The 13,238-nt window shown below is 38.9% G+C and overlaps 1 protein-coding gene across 1 annotated transcript in view; it reads left to right on the forward strand.

The window, feature by feature from the left end:
• CPEB4 (cytoplasmic polyadenylation element binding protein 4) overlaps window positions 1–13,238 on the forward strand; it is a 42,304-nt gene that overhangs the window by 9,783 nt on the left and 19,283 nt on the right. The window contains exon 2 of the mRNA XM_082771826.1: window positions 2,131–2,212. Within this exon, the coding sequence (XP_082627952.1) occupies window positions 2,131–2,212 (82 nt within the window). The remainder of the gene's footprint in view (window positions 1–2,130; window positions 2,213–13,238) is intronic.

The raw sequence follows: 13,238 nt of genomic DNA on the forward strand, positions 1-13,238 counted from the left end.
TATGAAAGGCAGAATAGCAGAAAGGAAGCAAAAGAGGACCTTCTGAAGCATGTTGGGTTTTCAGAAAATGTTCTCATCTGTGTCTTAGGCTATTTTTGTCACTTTAGGAAGACTGCTGAAAATGTAGAGACTCTTCCAGTATCCATTCCCCAGTTATACAGCTGCTGGATCCCAGTGGGTCCAGCATGCAGACCACAGGACCCACTTCTCCTCAGGTATTTTAGTGTAACTGAAGTTTGAAATATTCCAGAACTAGTAATGTATAAACCAAAACAATAAACTAAATATTACCAGAATATCGCCATATTACTAAGAAACCAGTAGGAAACTTGTGAAACTAAAGAATCCAAATGCTTGCAATAGTTTCTCTAAGATGCATCAATGTAATGTAGATGACCAAGGAAATAAGCGCTGTGGGGAGACAGGGCCACGCTATGCTTTTCATAGCAAATTTAATTTTGGTCTAGACTAATAAAGCAAATGGTTCCCAACTCTGATCTTTCTGATGCTGTTTGAAATTCAGCACATCCGGGTAGAAATACTTCGCCAGTCCTGCGTCAGTAATACACTGTTCCAAGGAAAGGAAAACTGTCCGAAAATTTAGTTAGAAAACAGGATTTTTTAGCAGTTGGAATGTAACTTACAAATTTGAAAATGGATCAGGACTCTACTAGCTAGTGGATTCCTGCTCTTAAAATAGTATTAAGTGGTTAAAGTCCAAGGTGACTGATCGTTGTCTGATACAAAGAATGCCTCTTACAGCACTGCCATCGATACTGCTTTAGCACTCCATTACTGGCAGTAGGGGCATTGTGGTGTTCAGCTGTATATCAGAGGGGCATTCCCTTTCTGAATTCACTAGTTTGAAACATGATCAAATCTGGATCTGTTTGCTTTGGAGAAGTTTCAGCTTCACAGCTAGAATTAAGGACAAGAAATGCATTTTCACTGCATTAATAATGGTAGTTGCAGAGAAGCAGGTTAGACCAAATAATGTTGTAATCTCCTGCCTCCTTATGTCAACAGATACTTTCCATGCTTGATTTCAGTTCGGAGATGAATCTCTTAAAAGATGCATGAAATAAAACCTTTGGAAACAATATTGGAGTCCTTGGACTCAGGAAAATTAAATGTGAGGTTGATTAACATACAAAATTCCAGCAGAGTGTTTCTACAAATCTCTAAATCAATAAATTAATGGATAACAGGGATAAGTGAATAATTCTGTGAATGGGGGATTTTTTGTTTCCGTTAGCGACCTTTGGTGATAGTGTAAAGATTTCAAAGTTTGGTTATCCTGAATTTACTAATTAAAATGCAGTGCCAGGATATTTTGTGTTATGTCAATATAACATCAGATTTGCGAGATGCAGAATGTGTTGTTTTAGTTGGGAAAACCTGAGACATATCTGTGTCTTTGGTTAATATGAAGAAATATGTGGTAAATACACTTCAAATGGATTGATATAATGAAATGGTTAGGCACATCAGACATCTTGCCTCATATTTTCTGAAGCCTTCAGTTTGAGTAATGCTTGGAATATGAAACTTGTGAATTCAGGGAATTAAAAACCAGAGGTAACTTGGTCAAGTAGACCGGTTTACTAGGTGGCACTACTCCTTGTGTGAAATACTTTATAATTATGCAGAATTTGATTTGACTGTGCAGAAATAGATTATTTAATTTTATGGGGTAGTAGTTTAGGTGAAGGTAAAGCTATGTGTTTCTGGAATTCAGATTTTCTCTAGTTCAGGCTGAAATGCCTGTTTTATGACTTCTCTTTGCAATTCTCTCTCCCAGGATCTATCTTCACCTCCTACCTGTGAACTTAAATTATTTTTTAACAAAGTTGAACTGCAGAGCAAAAAAAAAAAAAGAAAAAAAAATATTGAATTGGATATTATTAAAGAAATAATTGGTTATGATAAATATGGATTGGATTTATATTCAGAATATTCTATTTTTTTTGTATTTGACTTCAGGGGCATATAAGCATGTGCTTTAGCTTAAGTCTGTTGTAGTGATATCGAAAAAATCTGAAGTTTTTATGTTTTGGGTAGTTTTTGTTGTTGTTTTTGTTTTTTTAACACTGTGTTTCCTAAACTGTGTTTGTTTTTATTTGCTTGCAGGATCGTACAAGGACTTTCGACATGCATTCACTGGAGAATTCACTAATTGACATAATGAGAGCTGAAAATGATTCACTGAAAGGTAAATTTAGCAAGAGACTATTTCCTGCAGTAAATAATTGGGAAGACATGCTTACTTAGGATAAGAAACTTCAGTTTTGGTTAGGAAAAATAAAGTTATAATGTGCACCGAGTGCATGTGGGTCAGCTCGGATAGGCCTCCTTTTTGCAGTTGTCCCTAGATGAAGCGATTGCAGCACATGAGCACTGGAGTGTGTTTTGTCTTTATGTAAAACAATGCGAAACACAAACATAAGCTGATCTTTTGTGTAAGTTGCCAGTGTTGTTTTTAATAGATACAATGTGTGCAGCCTGTAAAAATGATCAGCTTCGGGATCTTAAGCAGATCAGTGAGACATAACTTTCTGCTTTGTAGTGCTTTCCTGCTTGAAGTCATAGTTCTTTCAGTCCTGGGGAAGAGTGAGTTTTAAGTACGTCATTTTGAGAACACCGAGCATTTCTGACTTTTTAATCCCTTTGCCTTTCTTTTCATTTTTGCCACCTTGAATTCAGAATTCTTTTTGACATTGGGAAAGAAAGGGGGGTATGTTAAACTGACTTGTAGTTGGGACTTACCTTTTTTTTTTTTTTTTTAGCAAAGGTAGTATTTCTTTGAAAATACCTCAACTTACAAAATACTCAAAGTAATGTCTACATCCTTATCTAAACCTGAGTAGAAACTACTTATGGGTTAAAATTCAGAAGTTTAGTTTCTTATTCTGTAAAATGAGGAATCTACATCAGTTTGAGGGTTAATTGTGTAAGTGAAAGTAGTCAAACTCTTATTTCTACTCATTTGTACTCCAATGATTCAGTTTTGTTACCAGTCATGAGACCACTAAAAAACAAAGCTGGACTTGTGGTTTCTAAAAGTAAATTTCTTTTGATATCAAGGCCTGTGGTGTTAATGAAATCTGGCATGTTCTAATAGTGACTCTTACTCAGAAGACTGACCTTTGATTAATTGGCAATAACTTGTTTGTTGCATTCTCTTTGGTCTGAAATGCAGTTTGCGTTTCACATCCCCAGTACTGTGCAGTAATACAGGGTTGATTATTAATCCAGTATGAGAAATACCAAGAAATACTTTGCTATGGAAATGACAAGGGGAGCTCAATGTGTACAGAAAGCAATGCTGGATGAACTAAAAATTAAAAAAAATAAAATAAAATAATCCCTATATCTGTGGTTGGGGGTCAGACTTTCATTAATGACAAGTAGTAAAGGCTTTTGTCTGTTTTATGATCTGCCTGGAAATGGCATTATCCTATGCCCCAGCACTGTGCACTGAACTAAAAGTCAGGTGCCCTTCCTTGACTGCAGCACCTGGGATTCGCTCTGACACCTTCTGTTCAACTGTCGGACAGGCCCAACCAAGGTTTTAGCTACTCAAATCTAGCAAGGTAGCAACCCAAGGTGACAAATACAATCTCCCTTTAAATTTGAATTTAACAAAGTCAGATTGATACGTATTTATATTCAGCAACTAAACCAGGGTAGTGTGATTTTTAGATTAAATGCTTTGAAAAGATTCTTTGCAATTGCAATCTTTTATTTTTTTGAGTGCTTTCAGTGTTTTAAGGATGATGGAGTAAGTGTATCAGCAAAGAACACATAGTTCTGATAGACGTTAATTTCCTGCTTGAGCTTGGTTGTTAATCCCCTCTGCAGAGTCATCTGCGCTTTGTCTCGGGTTTTGTGGGCATTGCGTTGTACTTATGGGAACACAGTGATACCAGTCTGGTTTTGTTATTGGTATTGTTTCTTGAGTTCTTTACACATCTTTCTGTTTCATGCTTAGTTGTTATAAAACACTAAGATGAAAAATTTAAGTGCCTACGTGAAGTACTTCATTGTTGAGAAGTCTCTTCATTTTTCGAGAGTCTCCTCAGCAAAAGCATTAAGTTTGCATGTGGTGAAACATGCAGTACACTGAACTGGACTGCTGCTTATCTGGCATAGCAGACTTAATGCAGTAACGTATTTGCTGTAATGCAGTTAGGAATGGATCTTTATTCAAGCTCTCATCTCCTGTGTTGTGGTAATGCTGCAGTGATTCTCTGTAGGCAAGGCAGGATTTGAAAGGAGAAGAAATACCTTTAGTTAAACCAACTGATACAGCTGGGAAAAAAATTGAAACTTGCTTGTACAAAACATTTTTCAAGTCACGTCTGAAGAAGGGCTTGTGTGACCACAAACCTTTTGTGTCGCCTTTTTTTCCCATCAACATCAGTTGGTGTAAGATTATATCTTAACAGATTCTGTCTATTCTGTTTTCTCTCTTTGTCTTGCATCACCTTTATTTAAACTGATTGAAAGGAATCTTTTGAAACTTTGGATCTAAAACTCTTAAAATATCACAAATTAGGACTGTCAGTTCAAAATCTTACTTTCCATTTCAAACACCTGCAGTTAGATAAGCAGATTCATATGAAGTTTTTTGTTCTGTGTTTTAACTAGGTTAATCTGTGCATATAATGCTTTTAAACTGAAGTTGGCTACTCTCATAAGGGAAAAGCTGCTGGGTTTGAGACTTTAAAAATAGCCTGGGCAAGACACTAATAAAGCATGCTGTAGAGAGCAATCTCAGAATGGCATGGAAATAATTTAGATGATCTAATAGGTCTCACTGCTATCTTCCAAGTCCTTGAGAGGCTTTAATATTGACTTAATATGAGTTTAGTATATAGCACTAACACCATCCCTTTCGTGCTGTAGTGGACTTCAAGAGAAAAAGGTACTGTGTTAAAATACACCTTCAAAACAAGAGTGTGGACAAGGTCACAGTTTGAAATCCGCTGGCTTTTAGACCTTTAAAGAAATCCTTTTTATCTTTAATTGCTATGTTCAGAGTAGCAGGTTTGGGATAATGTAAAAATTACAAGTAGAAATTCTTAAAAATTCCATTCACAGTGTGTACCTCTTGACTGAGGTGATTAGCTGTCCTGGCCTTGGGCTTATTTAGGAGCCTAATAATTATGTTCTTGTGTTGTCTTGCTATATGAAATAGTGTTTCCTGCTTGAGGTTCGAAGATAAATATTAATTACCATTGATGTACTATACTCAATATTACCATTTAGCACTTATGATAGGTGTTTTACCATTTTTTCCTCGTTCTAATGTATATTTTTACCCCTGTGCGAATCCTTTTCCTTTGCGGAGCAGCTGCCATTTCAATATGTTATTTTTATCCACACGAGCAAGTGTGCTGCATTCTGCATAGCCAATGACAATCTGCAGAAGCCCTTCCCTGGAGACTAATTGCATCTTCTTCACAATGTATTCGGCCTTCGTGAGCTGAGCCCGGGATCCAGAGACTGATTTTTGAATCTGGGTCTTCCAGATGGCAATTTGAGCATTACTTTAATAGTAGTAGGTTGGCTAAATATTTCCTTGTTAAATGACACTGAATGTCTTTAAATACTTTATGGCAGCAGGCTGCTTTATTACTGAAATATCCTATAGTTCAGTTCAGGATATAAGGTTGTTGCCTGGAAATTGTGCAAAATGAAATGGATTGAACCAGACCAGCAAATCCGCTTCTAGCACTGTGAAGCGCTCTAAAATTGGGGTGTGAATAGCTCAGTATCTGTCTGAAAGCTGTGTGGTGAAAAATGAGGCTAAGGATTCTCATGCACAAAAAGAGAGGCTTTAGAGGTAGCGTAAGGTCAGAATATACATGCAGACACTGGTAGAGCAAGTCAAACAGCAGCTCTACATTTTAGAGATGAGAAAGCCAGAACTATGAGAACTGACACCCATCAGGATTTTTCTGAGTGACATGACATCTACCTAACTGTATATTTTAAGCAATCATCAGCCCCTTCATGTTGATTTGAAAAGCTATTTCAGATGTGAAGAAAGTAGGTGAGGATTCCACAATGAACCTTATGAAGTGTTCTTTGATCAAAGGGATGAAAACTGTTTTGGCGGCATTTTCAGAGTATTGGGGAAGAAAGTGAACTAGTTGTTTCTTTTCTTGTTCTATGGATTATGCAACATGTTTGTATTAATTGAGTAAAATAGGCCATTTGGTTTCCTAAATGACCCAGAAAATCAGTGAGACTGGTGAGAATATGGCCCAATTTTTTCCAGGGTTCTCAATAACAAAGGCTATAATTCTATTTAGGTAAGTGGTCCTCTATGCTCGCACAGGACAAACTGAGCTATTTTACAAGTTAAAACAATACATTTTGAGGTTCTGTTTTGTTTCCAAACCATCTTTATGTTTTCATAGCAATGAGGAAAGCTTTAAGTTGGCAGCTGAGATGAATGTTTCTTCCCTACGGTTGTTCTGTGCGAAGAGGTACGCCATCTGTTTATTGAGTCCTGCAAGGCAGAGGCCTCTGGCAGATCTGTGCCTCCGCGGCCTGACGCTGCAGGTGTCTTTATGGCCTCTGCTGCCCCTTGTATGGGAGCGGGTTCCACACAGGACCTGTGGTGGCCTCACCTCAGACCACGCGAACAGAATCACAGTTGGTCTCGTTTGTGTGCCTTGCATCAACAGTCTTAACAAAGGATTACTCACCTGCAACTTGGACGTATCCACCTTACTGTAAAATGTGCAGAAACTTTCACTCGACAGCACTGAACGCCAACAGGGTTTGCTGCAATTGTCTCTGGGATGACTTACTGTATCAGGTGTTTCTTGCTCAGGGTCTTCCTGAATTTTGCTGGCGACATTAGTAACCAGGAAAGGCTAATGGGATTTTCAGGCTGGAGTGCATATGAATTAAGAGTAAAACCAATTGTAGCATTATCTCAGAGTGCTGCTGAACTGGATCTGGAAGCAATAGCTTCCAACCTTTGCTAAAGGGGCTGTGATAGGGGACAGAATCTGGGTGAGTTTTATTTGTAATCAGCAGCTCCCAACTATGTTATAATCCACTTTCAGTTGAGTTAGAATGGAAACTCTAGCATTGCTATTAAATAGGGGTGTGCTTTCTTTCCATATATACCAAATACTCATAATTTGGGGGCAATATTCAATATTTTCATTTTTAAGTCTTTTGCTATGCTTTTTTTTTCCAGTTCCTTTGCTCGTAGCTGAAGTGTATGTTGATTTAGGTCAGCCTTTCCAACGATGGGACTTTACCAGAGCCTTCACTTATAAACACCCAGCGAGGCGGTAGGGAGGTGAAATCCCCAGGGCAGCCAGAATTAGCAGAAATCTTCCATTAGTAAATATCGAGGTCAGGCCATAGACTGGCCTCTAACCTTGTGCAGCAGCGGTCGCAATGTCCATAAGGCTCTGATTTTACATGTGCTGCCTATTCCCGATCTTCCAACTGTCTCATTTACGAGATTTGTTTTTGTGCCCTGAACCAAATGCCCCTCTGTAAGAGAGGCTGAATCTGGTGGGATTTAGGAAGGGAAAACTTGATTTGGGAGGCAGAGCAGTGCCTCAAGCTGCCAACTCTGGGCAGGCTGTGGGCCCAGAGGCGGCCCTCAGCAGGACCCAAGGTTTAGCGGTTGTCCTGTGGGCTGGGGGCTGCCACCGGCTGGGGCCTGGACAGCTTCTGGCAGACCCCTTCTGAAAGCCCCCTTTTGCCAGCCCCCTTCTGGAGGGTTCCTGAGGTGGCCGAGTCCTGGGTCAACAAGGGGTAGTGGGGTGGGGAGCACCGGGTGCTTCGGCCCCTCCGCTGAAGTATTGAAATGGTGCTTGAGTGGGAGCAGGCATTGGGTTTGGTGTCTGCAGTGAGCCAACGGGGCAGTGCCTGCAGGGTTTCTAATTTATGGTACTCTGAAATTGGCAGTGTTGAGGCTGATGGAAATGCAACCACAGCCTGCCCTTCCCTTGGCAGCCCCGTGCAGGTATTGCAGCCTGCCCCAAGGCCGCACCGTGTCATCGGGGTCAAGGTGTTTGGGATTTTGCCTTGGATAATTCCTTGGCTCTGGCATCTTAATTCTCTGCTATCAACAGCAAAAAGCCAAGCCCCATTCTACTCTCCCAGAAAATACTGTGCATTGCCTAATAAATAATTTACACCATATCCATGTGCCATGATGCATATGATTTAAGGGATAAAGCAGTAGGCAGGGTACTGCTGCTTTCCTTTCTGCCTGCTATAAATCTTCATCCTACTGTGAACACTGCAAAAATCCCAGGACAGGGATGCAGTATTTAAGATGTTATAATAAATGTCTTTGCAGTCATCCAGAATTATTTGGGAAATGTACTGAAATGTGCTGGATTATTATTTGTTTTCAATTACAGAACATAACTGTTGGAAGAGGTGAATTACTGTTTATAATAAATTAATTCCCCTGGATTTATTGACACTCTCAATTGTATGCATCTCAAAAGTTGTATGTAGCTTATGGTGCTGCTCAGAGCTTGGGGATTTTTTCAGAATTTATTTGCTAGTGATAACATCTGCATTTCTACAGAAGTATAGGTCTTGATGATACAGGTGGCAAAGAATTAGATGTTTATACATCAGTCCTTCAGGATTTCGAGGTAAGGTATTAATTCAGCTAAGCGAAAGTAACACCTCGATTTATGCTGTCAAAAAGTGAGGCATTGAGCAATGAGCTAGAGGGTATTAATGTAACCACCCTTTGAGGCCAGGAAATTCCTTCCCCTGCCACCACAGAGCAGTACAAATATCCCAGGGTTTTCTGATCCTGGTCCAGCTTTGAAATCAATGTGAAGATTCCTGTTAACTTTCATTAGAGTATGAGGCCTATGTTGTTTTTATCCAATCTTGAAAAACATTTCTCATAGGCCCCTTGCCATGCCATCCCACCTCTGGGGTCTGCATGGAAAATTAAACACCTTTCATATTCCTTAAACAAGATGTTTCCTAGAAATATATGTCCTGCAAGTGGTGGGGCAGTTACTGATTTTTAAAACACTACAAAACGTCAAAAATATTGCCAAAAGTTCCAATATCTAAATCAGTGATTTCATCTTGAAAAGCGTTAAAGCCAACAGAGTTGTGCAGAATACCATGTCAGCAGCCTTGCTAATCTGAGTAAAATCTTTTCTAAGGTTTTCTTGGTTTCTTTTTTATATTTTTGTCATCTTTTAGAGTTTAATCTTCTGTCTTGTTCAATATTACTGTCCACCAAATGCTTTAAGTTTTTTTTTTCTTTTTCATTTTGAATTCTTTGATAGTCTCTGGCCATTCTGGATCATCTTCAAAGGAAGCCTTTAATTTGGAGCTGTATTTCATGAGTAGTTTCTGTGCTTTGTTTTAGAAGACAGAGAGTTCGCCCTGCCTCTCTCCCCAAACTGCTGCAACTACCTGTCTTTGGTCTTTTTGCTTTGTTCACTTTTTTTCCTTGATGTTGAATTGTTAGCTCTTTGAGTCCTTTGTTAGCCACGTTTTGCATACTGTCTACCATCATGTTTATCAAGTTAGAAATGGCATGAAAGGAGCAGAATGAAAAGCCCGATGTGCTTTTCCTAAATGTGAAGATAAAGAAGAAATGGGAGATATAATGAAAAGGGAGATGGGTTTTAAAGAAAGCAAGCAACAAATGAGGCATAAGTATAAATGGGAACAAGACTGTAACAGCACCACACTTCAATTTCTGTGGTCTGTTACATGCACTCTTCTAGAGAAGAAAGTCAGGTAACACCGGTTAGATATATGGTTGTCTTTTGGGACAGGCTCTTCTGAAAGTATCTTTGCTATTACAGAAGATGATCAGAGCATGCGAGATCATTTGGATTACCTGCTAAAGGCTTGCAAACTCTGTGAAACATTTTCACTTGCAAAGCAGCAAAATTTCTGTGATACAGCTTCTTCCTCGCAGCTACTAGTATGTCAGTGGTTTTCTGTTAGTGGTTTTCTGGCTAGGGTTCTGCATACCTGCAACAAATAAAATTTGGTTTCTTTGTCTTGAAAGCCTGGGTGATATATAATCATATATATATAATATAATAAAGGAGTTGATTCTTGAATGCTTGAATACAGAAGACTTTAGCTTGCCTGAAATATTGGCTGCGATAGTGGGGAGTGCTTGTCTAGGAAGAGCAAATGAAAAGTGCACATACAAACAAGTACAGCATTTCCCACATTTGAGACGTCTGGTTGTGTTTCTTAAGCATTCTGAAATGCTTTTTATTGGAGGATTAAAGAGGAAAAGGTAGAACTAAGTTTTAAATGTGGTTTATTTTTCTGGGAATAGAAATAGTGATTCAGATAAACCCCTGCTTAACTTTTGTGTCTAGATTTTGCTTTTTGAAGAGATATTAAGAGCCCATAAGACTTATTTTTCCCATTTTTGTTTGGAATTCAAAACAAATTATCTAATTCTTTTAGGATTTATATTGTGTGTCCTAAAACCACCAGCTGCTCTACCTAAAAAATAAACTCAAAGTATTTCAATTAATTTTAGTAGCCTCCTAGGAATATCATACTAAATCAAGTAATCCAGAAGCATTTTTTCATAGCGTGCAGTCACTGCATATATGTGAATGACAATGCAGCAGACTGAAATCTGGTTACTTAAGATATTTTGAGAGACAATTGTGATGTATATAGATTTGTGTATTCTTTATTTACTTTAGTACTTAAGCATTAGGTATAACAGTAAGAACTTCTGGAGAGGGGAATCTGAAAATACATCCTACAGTAGATTTATCCTTACTTATCCTAATTTATTTATTATTTGTTGGAGCTGTGATGCTAGGAGGTTTGGGGTTTGCTTTCAATATATAAAACAGTTGGATTTTCAGATGAGTGGCTCAGTCATTTGCATATTTCTAGATAAGCAAGAGGTGAGTGTCCTCACAGGCACGCAGAGCCAAGTTCTTTCACTTTTACTTTCTTAGGAATCCTGTAAACAGGGATCCTAGCTCTGCAGTCAGATTGCATATAGGTGGGAGAAAAGGATGAATTTGGCTTGTGGCATGTGGGGACACTTGTGGTAGACAAAGTATATAACATTATTCATAATAAATTATTTAATTTGAAGTTTTTTATAGTAATGTTACATAATAATATTTATCTTGGCACTCGTGTTAGTGCACAAATGGCTAGGGAGATGGAGTCAACTTTCTGAAAGCATTCTAAAAATGCCTTGGTTGTTCACGTGTGATTTTAAATTGTCGTAATAAATAGTATTGCTGTCCGGTCCTGTATACCATATTGAATCTAGACAGAGGAAATAAAGTGCTGACACATTTCAAAATGCAGTTTTCTGTTAATTTTCCCATTTGGAGTGGGGAAGTGTGTAGTACAGGTTTTTTTCAAATATATTCCTGGAAAAATCAGTGTCTTGTTTACACTGCTATTGTGAAAACAAAAACTGGGGAAATGGTTTGTTGCAGAGCCTTGAGCGTGCGTGATAGGGACTTGCTTGTGTTACTGTTTCCTTATTGTTTGGGAGTGAAGTAAGAGGATGCTTAAAAAAGGAACAAAGCCGTCACGTTGCATTCCAGGCTGCCTTGTGATCATTCCTTCCACAGACAAAAATAAGTTGCTTTGAACTTCTTATTGTACTTAAGGAACTCCGGTTTTAAATCTTGCAGCATGTTAGTATATGCCAATGTAAATTGAGCTCTTGAGAGTCACATGCAGGAATCGCATTTCAAGTTATTCATTAAAGCCTGGGCATAATTCAGCCTGTTCTTTTACATAAATTGTTAGGCTGATGGTATAGGCAGATACCAGCATCTCTTGAGGGTATGCTATATATAAAGCATCCAGGAACGGTGCCTGTGAACCAAGACCACAAATGGAAGGTTTGTGAACTTTCTGCATCTTTACCGTGTTTCGATAAATTCAGTAATAAGTTGTTAGATGCTACCAATCATTTGTTATTGTCGCTTAGTAAATAAATCCTGCCTACCAATTTTTAGCGTATGGCATCCTATTGTTTCCTTCTTGCTGTCAGAAAGTCCATCATTACGATATATTTTGGGCCCTGCAGGAAGTCACATTTGAAGTAGTTCTGTAGCAGAGAACTTGATTTGCTCTTTACTGGCGAAGTTGTGGCATGCTTCTCCTTCTCCCAGCTGTAAACTCTACCTTTAACTTTTTATTTTTGAAACGAATACAGTAATAACTTACATGTTCAAAAGATAAATGCTGCCAATTATTCCATATCGTAAACGGGGAGAGTAGTGAGGGAGAAGATTGGATGTTTTTGTAACTTCTTATCTATTCCCTGGAAGTCATACATGAATATAAAATAAAGCTTAGTGCCAGCAGCAGTAGGGCGGCTGTTTTTCTGAAATACACGTATAATTCAAACTAACATCCATTTTGCAGCAGGGGGTTCTGCCTCATGATTTGCTTTTCTGCTTTTGATTTTTTATCTCTGACCCTGTGGGGGTTCCTGGAGGGAAGGGAAGAAATACATTCAGATATGAGTGATATTTATGGGTTCCATCCGGATTGATTTGCTATAACCCAGTGTAGTAGAATGGGAATTATGGAGAAATATCGGTACCTTATAGACAAAGTTGTAGCTACGTGCAGGGTTTAAAGCAAGTCTATTTTGGAAAAGATGTCTCTGTGTTATTCCGTTTGGTGGCAAAAAAAACTTCAAAGTTACCTTTGAAGCTTCTGTATTTTTGAGATGAGCGAGACTCGGTTTGTCACCTTTCACGAGGAGTTAAGTTGCTGTTGAAATGTGTGAAAGATCATCTTTTGAGGTTCAGCCCACGTGGCACTGTGTTAGTCTGGTAGACTACCTGAGAGCATCAGCCCTAAAAGGATAATAATGGTGGTGGTTTTTAAAGCTCTCACACAAACCTAATCCTGGCATTTTAATAGTTACCTTTTTTTTTCCTCTTTTTTTTTTGAGCCACGTCTAGGACTTTCTCTCCCAGTTGCCCAGCCTGGGAATTAGCTTGAGCTTCTCCTGGAGGTGGATTTGCATGCGTGTTGGGCTGGGCTGGCTGCTGGGGAAGCCTCTGGTCCTGCCTGGTGCAGTGGCAGTGACTCCTGGTACCTCTGCAGCTTCTGTCCCAAATGTAACTGCACAGACCCCTCGGAAAGGTAGTTCTGCTTAGGGATGTTAAAGCCCCAAATGCTTGGAGTGTATGGGACAGGTCTTGGGAACAGTAGCTTTGACACCAGTCTTTCTC

Source organism: Aythya marila, assembly GCF_965140915.1.
Source record: "Aythya marila genome assembly, chromosome: 14".
NCBI classification, from domain to species: Eukaryota; Metazoa; Chordata; class Aves; order Anseriformes; family Anatidae; genus Aythya; species Aythya marila.